This window comes from Hydra viridissima, unplaced genomic scaffold (genome assembly GCF_058129835.1).
Source record: "Hydra viridissima isolate aposymbiotic clone 2 unplaced genomic scaffold, HvirCarnegie_v1 scaffold_7, whole genome shotgun sequence".
In the NCBI taxonomy this organism is placed as follows: Eukaryota; Metazoa; Cnidaria; class Hydrozoa; order Anthoathecata; family Hydridae; genus Hydra; species Hydra viridissima.
Genome location: NW_028324306.1, coordinates 15386706 through 15402024, shown reverse-complemented (window position 1 = coordinate 15402024; position 15319 = coordinate 15386706). Strand labels below are relative to the sequence as shown.

The window sequence follows — 15319 nt, the reverse complement described above, 5'->3', positions numbered from 1 at the left end:
AGATATTAATATTGAACATATTTATTAAATGTAGGTTAAAAGTAACTGAAGTTACTTTTAAACTACATTTATAAAATTATCCAATACTATAGCATTTCACAAAATCATTCCAATTTGACTAAATTTTAAACACATTTTTTAATTTAACTGACACAAATATTTTTTTGTTTTGTATTATTTTTGCTATTCGTTTATCCGTAATATCTGTTAACCAATCAGATGCTGGTGCCAAAACAAGTTATTATTCAATACATGCTTGTGGCAAAAAAAATTTGCTTCATTTTTTTTCGGAAGTTAGACATCTAGTTAATATTTATTATTGGCTATTATATATTATTTTTCAATTTGATCGTTAACTTCTTCACGTGGGACCAAACCTGAAGTTTTGAAAAAAAAACAAAAAAATTGTTATTATCGTTTTTGATGTAAAACTTTATGAGGAACACATTTTAAAAGCTATTTTTTTGTCTCGTTATGCTTGTCCCGGTTCATTTCAAGAAAACGATTCCGAGACGTAGACCCATAAGTTTCACAGTTTATGCATAATGCATTTAAAAAAAGAGCCATTAAGAAAATTAAGAGCCATTAGAGAAGGATTTCTGGATAAAGAAAAAGAAAATGAAGAGATACCTGCTTATTCAGCAGGCTTATATTAATTAAATCATAATTTTTTTTTTTCAGTTTGTCTTTGTTTTTGCTTTTTCTCAGTATTTAGTTTTTACCAATTTTGTTAACTTTAAAACGTGATATTTCAAGATCAGCATGAGCTTTTAGGTTGAAATTTTCACTGTATATTCTTAAGCTATAATGGCAGGAGTTGTAGCTATCATTTTATAAACAAAGCTTGTCATCTTATTGCGCTTTTTATAAACTCAAACTATGCAAAATATTATCAACGAGCAAAAAATGTCAATACCTTCTGAAGCTTTTTATATTATTGCTTTATTTTAGTCCCACTCCTGCATTACAATACAATAAAGAACTGGTGAAATTTTCAAGTCTTTAACTTTTATAAGCTTTTTGAATATTTTGCTTACAATTTATCATCAAAATATCATATTTCCAAAAATAATTGAGGCAAGTAGACTTGATTAACTACTCTTTTAAATTAATTATTTTTAAATAATTTATTTTGAATGAAAAAAATATAAAAAATTGTTGTGCATTGTCTTATTTCAATTTTTATTTTTTATGGGTCGGTACCACATTAAATATTTCAGAAACTTGTTCCAGTCAAAATACGTGTTGTAACTAGAAAATCATTGTGAAAAAGATTGAAGTAAGAAAAAAATTTGGAGAGAACATAAATTTTCTATTGCAAAATTTCAAACAATTCTGATTTACTCAATTGAAAAAAGCAAATACAAACCTTTCAAAAAAAAAACTTCTTCTTTAACTATTAACAATGCACATGTTGCTTGGTGCGGCGCCAACGTAACCAAAAGAGAAAAGCTCCTGGCTATGCAAAATACATGTGCTATTATAATCGTTCCGAATGTAACTTTGTACGTTCTTTAACATTAATTAAAAGCTTAGTATGCTTGATTTCTTCCGACATGAAAGTTTTCAAGCACTTCTACTTTAGTAAAAACCTGATAAAATAAATTACGTATATGACAGATTCAAAAAATATCCAGCGTATTTATTTTAAAAATTCTCAGATAAAAACTATAAAAAACACCGAAACCTTTTAGGAAAAAGCATTGAAGAAAAACCCTCTTGTTCCTTATCACTGTCTTCTCAAAGAGTAATTGCTTATTCGAAAGATATTATAGAGCTGTAAAATAAGCAATCACAGACGATGAAACAAAATTAAAAACGTAAAGTCATTGTTAAAGAAGTATTTGCATTCTTTCATTGCAAAACATATTGTTGTTGGTAACACCGACTGACAATAGAGCCGACTGAAGCGTCAAGGTATATTTTTATCCATATTATAGGCTGATAAAACAATCAACTGCAGCGTCAAAGTTGAAATTGAAGCTTATTCTAGGAGTTTAAACTTTCTCAAAATTGTTAATTTTCTGTACTTCCGCATTCTGAAGAACCAAAAGAGACTTTAAGTACGTAGGATCAGCTAGACCCCGCGGCAAAATCACTAAATACTTTTAAGTCACATAAGAGATTAAAAGCCCATTTTTTAATGCTGATACTTTCACCAGTATGTTGCAGGTTTCAATGAACTCATTCTTTCTTTCGTTATAAAAGAAGTATATTTAAAATCAGCGTCGTACATTAATACGTCATACATTAATAGTTTACATTAATAAGTCACACATTAACGCAGTCTATTTGTAAACTTTAGCATGAATGCCAACAAGTCATTAATCATGTCTCTGTTTTTAAATATTGATCAGAAATCTGCCAAGACCGAGACATATTGTTTGAAGTAATTAAAAACTGATTACAAAAATAGCAAAAACAAATGGCAATACGATATACGTCAAGCAACGAGATGTATGCGAGCACAATAAAGATCGTCTTGAAAAATCATTTCATCTCACACGCGATTTTTAACTACAAACCGGCTTACAAAAGATTAGCAACGTTGGCACTTTGAAAATAGGATTTTAATATGTAAACTTCTTCTAACGATTAAAAAATTAAACAAATATAAAAAATGAAACAGAAATTTTGATCTTTTGAAAATACAAAAATGTTAGCATCCATGGTTATCATGATTTGTTGCTTGCCGCTTATAAAACATTGATTGCAAATCGAAACCTATTATAAACAATTTAAACACTTTTTTTCTAATTATTTCACTAAAAGTATTTCGAAAGATAACAGCAAATACTAAATTAAAAAACAAACTTTGATCAACCAGTTTTCGTGCTGAGAGAATTAACATAAAATCCATCAAGTTTAGTAATAAATTGAAAGATCATTTATGGTTCAAGCTTTATTTAAGTATCAAGAGATATTTAAGGGAAGCGATATACTGAATCTTATGCTAATATGCCGTTTTTTGCAAGGTTAGAAAATGTTTTTAAATGTAAAAGATAAAAAACAAAACAAATCAAAGAAACTGCGGTGTTAGGAACCATACATACTGTTATTTTTTGTGATATTTTTATCATTTTTTGATCAATTTTAGTTTCATTTGCTGTAAACGATGTACCAACCTATCAATTGGGTTACGTTAGCCAAGTCGAGCAGATCTCTCCATTTTCTTCTGATAGTGGCTGTGTGCAGGCATGCTGGGTAAAATTAGATAACGGAGGACTGTATGAAGGAGCCATGGTTGGCCCTCTGTATTGTTTCTGCACAATTACACAAATGGGTTTGCCTATAGAGCAAGCTAATAACCGCAAGCAAATACATTTTCTTTGTAAATATCTAATCAGTGGTTATAAAATCTTTGTTTTACAACACTTCTAAGAATGTTTTTAATATAAAATAATGTTGTGAAGATTATTTTTTTCAATTAAATTTGTATTTTAAATTGAATTATTGTTTTCAACATTCGTTTGTTAAACTTTAGTATCAATCTTCAAATCAGAGATTTTAACATGTTCAATCGGATCGTCGATTAACTTTCGAGTTCGAGTCAGTTTTTATCTAGAAGGAAACGATAAAAGCGTTTTATACTTTATCGATGATTTAAATGATCCGTTAATACAATCTGGAAGAATGATTATCACAAGCTTTATAGATGTCAATAGAGATTCCTATTCAACAAGATTATCGCAAAGGCATAATGATAGCAAACTATACCATTTAGTTGAGGAAACGTATTCTGGAAAACTGAACACAAAGTTTGAAAACTTTTATACTCTTGCAACTAAGGTAAGAAGAAGTGTTCCGTAGTTTGTCCATTTTTGACACAATCAAGTCACTAAATAAGTAAAAGTTGTAAACGTTTAGGTAGGCGATATGTCCGTTACAAACAATCACAAGGAATGGGCTGTGATGATAGTTTCCAATGTCGATTCTGTGTGGATAACATTATCTCCGTTTATCATCAGCCGCCCAACAAAGAGGTGCAGCCTAGTTGTTGCATCGTCGAGCTACTTGATTCAGTAAGTAAAAAGTATCTTTCAAGATTAACAACCACTTTTGTGAGAGACATATGAATTAGGAATTTGACATTGATAAAAGCTAAGACCGAAAAAAAACAACATTTTCGTGATTCCGAAATCAGTTTTTAAAGCTTTTAATTATTTATTGTTACATTTGAAGTTCACTTTTCATTTAAAACTTCATTCAGAACAAATTTAATTTATTCAAAACGTGATAAATTAAACCTTTGATCATAAGTAATTTTTTTAAAATTTATTCTGGCTCATGAAGAGTGTTTCTTAAGCTTACTTATAAACACTTTTCATTTAAACCTTCATTCAGAACAACGTTTACTGGCTCATCTATTACACTTTAGCGATAGCTTAAAATCTTTAATACTGTGACAGATATATTTTCCCCCTTGGTTATGAAATAATTTTTTTTCAGTAACGAAATGTATGTTAGCATCGACATGACTACAAGTACAGACTGCGTGTCTGATCTTGAAGATGTTACAATTATCTTTCACTCAGAGCAAACAGCCAAGTTTCAAAGAATGGTGTGGAGCGATTTTAGCGTAAACTCCACGTCGTCAATTAACGATAAAGATTTCAATCTTATCTACGTAAGTGACAATGCTGATAATATAAAACAGACAGCTTTTTAACGTAAGGAATAAAAACAGCATGTAAGCGACAAACTTTAACTCAACGCTGCTTGATTTTGCTATCAATATTTTTCATCTAAATACAAACCAATTGCAATATTTAAAGCAAAACATTTTCTCCAACATAATAAATCTTCTAGATACTTTTTTGTAATATTGCCGCCATTTTACTCAAATAGTTTTATGAGGTCATACAGAGCTCTTTTTATAATCTATCGAAGTTTTAAAAATAGCCAACGTTATCAAATGAAAATATCACTTGTTTGGTTTGAATTGAAATTTGTACGAAACTTACTAAAGTGTTTATTTCCAATGACACTATATTAATGGATCTTGTAAATTTAAATATTTTGTATGCAATATTTTCACTACTGTCACTCTTTTAAGTTTAGAAAAAGTGAACATTTTAAAGTTTTTTTCATTAGTTTAGAAAAAATGCGTAGATTACTTTTTATACAAAAGTATCTAAATGTATTTCAAAAATGATAGTTTCAATTTATTTATCTTAGGTGCGGAGGCTCTTCGTCGACTCTTTTCTAAAGTTTTCTGCGGTTTTTGAAACAGATGTAGCATTACTAGCTGTTGGGATCACTGATATCGCAGTAAATGCAGATATTTTTTCTACGCAGTTCTCTGATGATAACCCGGAGCAAATATATCGAAGAGCTATTTTTAGAAGATCAACGGAGCAGTTTCCAAGAAATGGTTTCTTATTTCTTTAAATTTGATTTCAAACCATGACAATAAGATTTAAAATTAAGCCTAAACTTTATCCTCTCTTGAAATATTATTTAATATTTATCAAACTTTCAATAAGCTTGATTGGATAATGTTGTTTTAATAGAAACTACCCAAACTTATCCCACATGGAGTATGAATAACGAATCAAACTTTGAAAATGTCTCACATCAGTGTATTTGCAAACCAGTGAAGAAAAGGTTATTTTTAGTAACTAAAAAATGTTATTTAACTTGAGCATTTTTTTTTTTTAATTTTTTATTATATGTAAATCTTGTAAGTTTAATGAAAGTATGGTCATAAGACGTCCTTTCGTCATCAAACGTCATTTCAATCGCCATCAGACGTGGCGTCAATCGTTATCAGATGTCCTTATTTCTTTCTTTCATAATTACATTTTAACAAAAGAGTCAAAAGAAATGTAAAAGTGAAGCTTGAGATCAAAGAATATTTTGTTACATCTTTAACGAGAAAAATGATATAAGCTGCAATGAAGAAATTGAGGAATTGAGAATTGCTTTTGGAGATATGTCGAGATGCTTTTTCTACATTCATTTTATAATATGCACTAAATGAGTTATCTTGAAATAAATTATTCTAAATTCAACTCGATTGCGCAGCATTTTCTATTTTTGCTTTTTGTTAATATTTGAAAGAAAAAATATTGCATGTTCTGATAAGAAAGCCTTTTTATGCATTACATAAAGAGCTTTTATTTCAATGAAATTTATTATTTTTTCAAATCACAAAATTAAAAAGACGCTTGATTCAATTTAAGAAGAACCTAATTTATAGAAAATTTTAAAATAATTGTCACACGTAAGAAATCTTGTAATTCTAGACAACTATGGAGTTAAGGAATATATGTTATGAGCAAGTGCATTACTACTTCTGAATTGTTTCTTCTAACACATACGCAGTTTTCAGATTCTGGGAAAGCTATATTGTTCTAAGTTTTTAAAGTTTTTGGTTTAGACAACAAAGCACGTGCTACCAGCAAGAAAAACTAACTGGTAGAGTGATATGTAAGTTTTGTTTAGTTTTCAATTTTTTGTTTATTGTCTTTTTTGTTCTTACAAAAGTTTTCATTTTAGTTTTTCCAATTCAAATGGTTAATGTGATTGGTTACGATTCCACAACGAACTTGCTTTACGGCAAAACTTTTCGAGATAACATTATTGAAGTAAATCTTCTCGGTCACAATCCTATCGTTGTTATCAGCGAGTTAAAATGGCAGAATGTAAAAAGTTCCTCGAGTTTTCAAAGTAGTAAATAAAAGTTTGTGAAGCCAATAAGCAGGGATCCCGGGATCCTGAAATGCCGGGATCCCGGCCTTTTTCATAATCCTGAAATCCCGGGATTGTCTAACATCAATCCCAGACTTCCCCATAAGATCGAACAAAACAAAGCGTAATGAAAAAATATATAAAAATAATAATAACTTTGCGTATCAATAAAATAATTTTTATTCAGTATAAAATTGTAAAAAGTGTTGTATTTTCAGTTGTACAATAAAATACGATATCGAAAAGGATTGGTTTAGAGAAAAACAAAAGTGAAATTCTTCGTACTATGTCATGTTGGTTCGCATATACACTATTTAAAAATTGAATACGATCTAAATTAAATAATGGGTTTGTAAGCAATGACAAATATAGTTATAATATGCTTGCTTGCGATACCCACACTTTGTATTATTATATATTACGGTTTATATTTATTTTATAACAAATCGTTATATAATACAAATTTACGTTGTTTCTAAAAAGTAATTTAGGTAAACACATTCGAGTTAAATTAGTTTGATTTTTTAATACTTTAGTTACTATTGTTAATAATTTTTAGTAGCTTAGTTACTAATGTCAGTTTTTTCAAACTGAAAAAAGCGCGTTTCTCATAAGGTAGAGTCTAAAATTAAAAACTAAATCAGCATGTCGTATGTAGATTTTACAATTAAAAGTAACTCAGCTGTTTGGAAATATTTTCCAGGGGATGAAAAAGGCCAAACAGCCATGTGTAAACTGCCGAACTGCAAGAAGAATTTTTTAAAAATATGTGGTGACTCAACAAAAGGACTTCATACACACATGTGTTGTTATGGAGTTAAGGTTTAGCGCGAATAACAGATTCAATACCAGCAGAAAATTGCATTTAACTTTTAGAAAAAAACTTTAAGACTATACTCTTGATCTGCACAGCGACATTGTGGCTATAATGACCGACGGAGCTAGGGTTATGAAAAAAGTTGGCAGGTTGCTACCCGCTAACCAACAATTATGTTTTGCTCATCGCATACAAGTTGCTGTAATTGATGTTCTTTATAAAAAGAGAGAATTCGATGTAAAACAGACAGAGTTTAACAATGAATTTTGTAACAGTGATTCATCCGAGAATGAGGACATTGAGGAAGATTTGTTGGACTACAATCATTAAAATGTAAAACCTAAAGTAGAACTAAATGAAGTTCATTATGGGTAAGTCATTAAAAATGTACGCAAACTAATACTAAAATTTAGACAATCACCTACCAAAAACAACTATCTTTAACAATGGACTGCAAGACACGGTGAAGCAACCTTCTGTTAATGCTTAAAAGATTTTACAAAGTAAAAACATATACACAAAATCATTAATTGATATTTACTCAGTGCAAGATAATTCTATTATTCTGTCACATGATGAAGTGACAATATTATCAGAGATTATTACAACTTTAGTTAAAGCAACGGTTGAACCAATATGTCGTCCAGATTTTAACCTATTTACAGCCGACATTGCTATTAATTTCATGCTTACAAAACTAAAAGATGCTGACAATAATACAAGCAAAGAAATGCGTAGAGCTTTAATGACTCGCATCCATGAACGCCGAATGCTGTGAGTAGACTTCTGCAATACCTGCATAACGGTCGAAGCCCTGTTGAAGTAGATAGAGAAATATCTTAGAAATATTTTATATCACAAATCTTTGGTAAGATTAGCAGAAACGCCCAGCAAGTGCATTCAATAATTAAAAATACTCTTAAATTTTTTGTTGTGTTGTGGAAAAAACATCTTTTAACTTCTTTTTTTTTTTTTTTTCAGTTTATCGCAAGCATCGATTAACATCCTCATTCTTTTGCTATACAAAGAACTTATAAACTCTCAAATAGAATAACTATCAACACGTTAAAAGGTACTTTATATTAGATTTAAAATAATACAAACTGATTTTACCATTCTTAAAACTCATAATATAAGGTGCTGTGAAAAAATTTAGCAACTCCTATAAATGTTAAGTAAAATTAAGATTATGGCTAACAGCGGATAAACAACAAGATCCCAAGTACCCTAGTCAACCCGTAAAATATTTTTCATACGTTATGAGGTGTCATAAGTTCCATTAGGCAATATGATCTTTACTTTTTACCTAAAGATAAAAAGATCAATTCAAAAAAATATTTGGAAATCATTCAAGAGAAGGTGCTATAATTAATAGCAATAAAAAAATGCTATTTGCTTTCAACAAGATGATTACTCCCCCCCCCCCCCCCCATACAGCCCAAATTATCACTCATTGGTTTCAACAACAACCTTTTCAGCTACTAACTGGACATCCTGATAACTCACCGATTAAATGACATTGAAAATTTTTGGAACTTCATATAAAACAGAGTAAAAAAGAGAAAACCAACGAGCCTGTCAGACCTCATCAGCATTGTTAAGTATGGTCCGAGACTATTAAGTCTGGAGAGAATAAATCAGAATCAACTGCTGTGTAATTCAATAACCATTCAATGATTCAATGATTCAACGATTAAATGCGTATTGCTTCTTGTCTTGAAAATAAGAGCCTTCACTCAAAATATTAATTACTCATGAACTTTTCATCTTAGTTATATTCTATCTGTAATTAGTTAACATTCTACATTTTGCATAAATCAACCCTTTTTTTTATAGAGAATAAAACAATTTCTAACTGGGGTTGCAAAACATTTACACAGAACTTTAAAACTCTATAATATGTGTGAATCAATATGTGTGCTCTCAGCTATATTTTAACTACTGTCATGGTTATCGTGATTTACTGCTTAGCGCTTATTAAACATTAATTGAAATTCAAAATGCATGCATATATATGCTTTAAAAACGTTTTTCTAATTACCTAACTAGTTATCTAGAAATAAAACAGCAAATGGTAAATTAATGACTAAACTAAAAAGATTAAAAAAAAAAAGAGAAATTACAGAACAAACCGTAAAGTTTTACTAATGAACAAGTGAAATTCGTTTACGATTGGAGTATTTGTTTAACATTAAGAAATGTGTATGTAATATATAAGATATATAAAATATAAAACCTGTAATATTAAGATATGTGTAAGAGAAACGACATACTAAATCTAATACTAATATGTCGCTTTTTGCAAGGTAGAAAATGTTTTTAAAAATTCAATTATTTTATCATTTTTTTGATTGTATGCATTTCATGTAAATGAAAAAATACTTTTACTATATTATATTTTATTTGCAAAATTATTTTGTAGCATATATGAATAAAAAAAAAACAAAATCTTTGTAAACATGATAAATCTGAAGTTTGCAGAAATTATTGTAAATAAAGAAAATATTTAAATTTATCAAGAGAAAGAAAATTTCAAGACAAATAGTAATTTTGATCCGTTTCCCTGATAAAAACTTTTCAACTTTTTAAAATCAATTTTAGCATCATTTTCCGCAAACGACATACCAATCTATCATTTGGGTTACGTTAGCCAAACTGTTACGAGCGGTCCATTTTCTTCTGATAGTAACTGTACGCAGGCATGCTGGCTGAAAATAGATAGCGGATTATTATATGAAGGGGCCATGTTTGGTTCTACTACATGTTACTGTACAATTACACAAATGGGTTTGGTTGTGCAACAATTGGCAGGACGCAAGCAAATACATTTTCTTTGTAAATATTCAAACAATGATTGTTATAATCCTTGTTTCGAATTTTTTTTTTTGAATTTGCATTTATATAAATACTATTATGATTTTTTTATTTTTTAATAATTTTTTAATTTAAATTTAATTTTTGTTTTCATCTTTTATTTGTTAAATTTGAGTATCGATCTTCAAATCAGAGATTTCAACATGTTCCATCGGCTCGTCGATTAACTTTCGAGTTCGAGTCAGTTTTTATCTAGAAGGAAACGATAAAAGCGTTTTATACTTTATCGATGATCTCAACAATCCGTTGATACAATCTGGAAGAATGATTATTACAAGCTTTATAGATGTCAAAAGAAACTCATATGCAACAAGAGTATCGCAAAGGCATAATGATAGCAAGCTGTACCACTTAATAGAGGAAACATATTCTGGAGAGCTGAACACAAAGTTTGAAAACTTTTATTCTATCGCAACAAAGGTAAGATTTAATGTTCGGTTGTTTGTTCATTTGCGAGACAATGAAGAAACTAAACAAGCAAAAGTTGTAAACTTTTAGGTAGGTGATACGTCCGTTACAAACAATCACAAGGAATGGGCTGTGATGGTAGTTGACAATGTCAATTCTTTGTGGGTAACCTTATCTCCATTTATCATCACACGTCCAACAAAGAAGTGCAACCTAAGTATTTCGTCTTCAAGTTACATGTATAAGTAAGTTTAAAATATCTTTTAATATCAACAAACGTTCTGTTGAGAAACTTATGAAAAGAGATGAATTGCATATTGAAAAAAGCCATGTAGAAAGCGAGTGCTTGTAAAGTGCTTGTAAAGAGCTTGTAAAGTGCTTGTAAAGTGCTTGTTTTTATACTGCGGTTGTTTAAAAGTAATCAATTTTAAAGTTAAAACCGATTATTTTCTCATTGTTTAAGGTTTGATACTTTTAAAATTTACTTACTAGACCATATTTTTGATTTAAACTCGATTCAGAAAAATTTATTTTGGACCATCAATTAAGCAGTGGGTGAAAGCATTAGTTATTTAATTTTGCAACTATATTTTTTTTCCTTATCGTCATAAAAATTTTTATTTCTGTTACAAAGTTTAGTCTAAGATTACCTTTTTTAGTCTTAATTTTTGTTTGTTTGTTTGTTTTCAGTAACTTTTGACCATCAGAAATGTTTTTAAATTGTTTCTTGCTCATGAAGAGTGTTTCTTAAGCTTACTTATAAACACTTTTCATTTAAAACAAAGTTTCCTGGCTCATCTATTACACTTAAGCGATAGCTTAAAATCTTTAATACTGTAACAGTTATATTTTCCCCCTTGGTCTTGAAATCATTTTTTTTTTTCAGTAACGAAATGTATGTTAACATCAACATGACTACAAGTACAGACTGCGTGTCTGATCTCGAAAACATCACAGTTATCTTGAACTGTCAGCAAACAGTCAAGTTTCAAAGATCTGTGTGGAGCAATTTAAGCGTAGATTCCACATTCTCAATTAATGATGAAAATATTTATCTTATTTTTGTAAGTGACAAAGCTGATAAAATAAAACAGATAGTTTTTTTGATTACTTTTTTTTCTTTGCATGTTGGGATAGTTTACTTTATTAACACCTATATCAGTTTCAAAAATAAATTTATATTATTTGCTCAAGGTACGGAAACTCTTCATCGATTCTTTTCTAAAGTTTTCTGCAATTTTTGGAATTGTTGAGTCTTTATTTGCTGTTGGAATCACAGATACCGCAGTAAAAACCGATGTTTTTTATACAAAATTTTCTGGTGATAACCCGGAACAAGTATATCAACATTTTTTTTTTAGAAAAACAGTGGAACAGTTACCAACTAAAGGTTTCTAATGGCTTTAAATAACTTTTTTGAGTTCAAACTATGTTTTATTTTTATCTTCTCTTCAAATATTTTTTAATTTATATCAAACTTTCAATAAGCTTGATTGGATAATGTTGTTTTATTAGAAACTACCCAAACTTATCCCACATGGAGTATGAAAAACGAAACGAAGTTTGAAAATGTCTCACATCAGTGTATTTGCAAACCAATAAAAAAAAGGTTGGCAACAATTTGAAAAAACATTTAGTTTTGAAATTTGTTATACACATACATACATACATACATGTATACATACATACATACATACATACATACATCATACATACATACATACATACATACATACATACATACATACATACATACATACATACATACATACATACATACATACATACATACATACATACATACATACATACATACATACATACATACATACATACATACATACATACATACATACATACATACATACATACATACATACATACATACATACATACATACATACATACATACATACATACATACACTTAAAAGGACAAAATTTAAGATTATAAAATATTCTTTTCTGTCATTAATGCTGTAGAGGATTTTAACTTTTAGAAAGAAAACCTGGCTATAGGGTAGTCCGGGGAATATAGGTCCACTGTTTTATCTTTGAATACTAATTTTTTTTTATTAATTTTAAGTTTGTTTCTTTATGGGAGAAGACTGCTAAAATTATACAAGCGGTCGGATGTGGTGCCTAAATGAGCTAAAAAATTAGTTGGCCAGTTTTTAAGTATTTCACGTTTCTATATATGAAGCTTAAATTAGTTTTAACAGTTAAACTTAACGCTTCTAATGTTTTTCGAAATTTAAAGTTTTTTAAAATTTTAAAAATATAATTACGTTAGTAAAACCATAAGTTCTAAAACTTATTTCAAATCAACATTTGTTAACATTTAAAATATAATATGTTTTCTGTTTATATTAACAAATTATTACAACTAATGACTTCTGATTAATTTCGAAGAAATCAAGAGACCTCTAGATAATATATTCTGTATTCATGCCAATGACATCTTTTATTAATCTTTAGGTACATACATTACTAACATTTTGATTTTTTAAGTAACTTTTTGTATTTTTTGTATTTAGCAATAAGAATAATAACCTAGTTCATATTCCTGAACAACTCAAAGTTATCTACACACACACACACACACACACACACACACACACACACACACACACACACACACACACACACACACACACACACACACACATACACACAAATATATATATATATATATATATATATATATATATATATATATATATATATATATATATATATATATATATATATATATATATATATATATATATACATATATATATAAAAAAACACATACAAACACATATATTCCCTAACATACTTTAAAGCTGGTTTGTAATTGATGTGTCGATGTTTTCTTACAATCAGGTACTATATTGCAAACTACTTTTTTTCAAATATAATATTTACACATTGCTACTAATTATTCAAATATTTACCTTTTTAGATGCATTATACAGCATGTTTACTGACTGCTATTACATTCTTACATTATACTAATTTACATATTATCTACATAGTGTAAAACTCTATAAACTCTTGCAAAGTTATTAGTTTTATATCCTCAGTTCTCTAACATAATTGAAAACTGCTAAGAAATTGTAAATAAAAATTGCGTTACAAGAAAAGCAATATTATATCACAAACAATTTAAAATTGATCAAAATTGAGTATGTGTAAACACGATACTTACCTATATCTCTACAGACCAGTGAAAAAAGACAAATAAAATGTTCAAAATTTAATTCAACTTTTCCAAAGACACTACCATACCAACTATTCTCAAACATCTGTGATGAGGGAATTCTAAGGAATGAGGGGAGGAGTGATAACCAAGTGCATGTTTATATCTTGAAGGGCTGTTCTGCCTCTATTTAGTGAAATATATCACGACGTTTTGTTAATAGTGATCCATTAAGTTTTGTTAAAAAAATTGTTTTACACTACATTTTATATTTCAAACTTGGTTGGGTAACATTTTAAAATCATCCAACTCGAAAGCGAAGGGCAAAAAATATTAAGCTAATGTATATAATGGTCTTTCAAATAATACGTTAGAAACCTTAAAACTCTAGACAGCTAAAGACCGAGGGGAAATGTTATAAACCAGTGTTACTACAAACTATTAAATGGATTTTATTTTCAAGTTTTGGGAAAACTGAAATGTTCTAAGTTTTTAAAGTTTTTGATTTAGACAGCAAAGCACGTGCTATCAACAAGAAAAACTAACTGGTAGAGTGATATGTAAGTTTTGTTTAGTTTTCAGTTTTTTGTTTATCGTCTTTTTTATTCTTACAAAAGATTTGTATTTTAGTTTTTCCAATTCAAATGGTTGACGTGATTGGTTACGATTCTACTACAAACTTGCTTTACGGTAAAACCTTTCGAGGCAACATTGTTGAACTAAATCTTCTTAGAAAAAAACCTATCGTTATCATTACCGAAGAAAAATGGCAGTTTGTGAAGAGTTTTCCGAGTTTTCAAACATAAAGCTACTAATGTATGGAACCAATGCAGATCTGTTTCATCACAACCAATTTAGATTTGTTACATCACAACCATTATAGATCTGTTGCATCACAATCATTATAGATCTGTTTCATCACAACCAACTCAAACACATGCTAATAAAGCAACATGTGAGAACCCTGAGCAGATTACTATTAAGACTTTTTTATATAATAAGAAAATGAATACTTATTGCATTTTAAATTGTTTTATGAAAAGTTTTGATAAAGAAACTGAATGTCAGTTAATTCGAGACTTATCATTAAGTCATGCAACCCTCTTTACATGTGCATTCATTTCGCTCAAATAAAGTCTTATTTCCGTGGTATTTCACCACTTTTTTTTTTATTCACGCGATTACCTAAATCTTCTTTAATTTTTTCAATAAGCTTAGTTTTTATAAAAGGTTAGAAACAAACGCACTGTAATTTCTATTTTCTTTTCGTAAATCGAAGAGCGCTTGACAAATACACATAAAAATTTACCAAAACAGGAATAACCGAGTTTTATAAGTAACATC

The 15319-nt window shown here is 29.0% G+C and overlaps 1 protein-coding gene across 5 annotated transcripts; it reads left to right on the top strand.

Annotated features, from left to right (window-relative positions):
* The first annotated feature begins 2391 nt into the window (after window positions 1-2391).
* Window positions 2392-15046, top strand: LOC149886332 (uncharacterized). 5 transcript variants are annotated; one of them, XM_090093232.1, is made up of 10 exons: window positions 2393-2975; window positions 3098-3331; window positions 3485-3789; window positions 3868-4022; window positions 4450-4627; window positions 5179-5374; window positions 5514-5607; window positions 6383-6432; window positions 8492-8582; window positions 10112-10234. In XM_090093232.1, the coding sequence occupies exons 1-9, from the start codon at window positions 2891-2893 to the stop codon at window positions 8545-8547; spliced, it is 1353 nt and encodes a 450-aa protein (XP_089949358.1). In that variant the 5' UTR covers window positions 2393-2890; the 3' UTR covers window positions 8548-8582; window positions 10112-10234. The 5 variants fall into 5 exon arrangements, with proteins under 5 accessions (XP_089949355.1, XP_089949354.1, XP_089949358.1 ...); XM_090093230.1 differs by lacking the exons at window positions 8492-8582; window positions 10112-10234 and adding an exon at window positions 6502-6962; XM_090093231.1 differs by lacking the exons at window positions 2393-2975; window positions 3098-3331; window positions 3485-3789; ... (4 more) ...; window positions 6383-6432; window positions 8492-8582 and adding exons at window positions 9521-9816; window positions 10500-10804; window positions 10883-11037; ... (3 more) ...; window positions 14486-14535; window positions 14606-15046 and having other exon boundaries at window positions 10112-10345.
* The last annotated feature ends 273 nt before the right edge of the window (window positions 15047-15319 follow it).

What these genes read in the sequence shown, in the direction of transcription:
- LOC149886332 (XM_090093228.1), top strand. Translation starts at nt 2,891, where the DNA reads ATGGTTCAAGCTTTATTTAAGTATCAAGAGATATTTAAGGGAAGCGAT. An exon ending in CAAGCAAATACATTTTCTTT is followed by an intron (nt 3,332 to 3,484) that starts GTAAATATCTAA and finishes GTTAAACTTTAG; the next exon opens with TATCAATCTTCAAATCAGAG. An exon ending in GGAGCAGTTTCCAAGAAATG is followed by an intron (nt 5,375 to 5,513) that starts GTTTCTTATTTC and finishes TTGTTTTAATAG; the next exon opens with AAACTACCCAAACTTATCCC.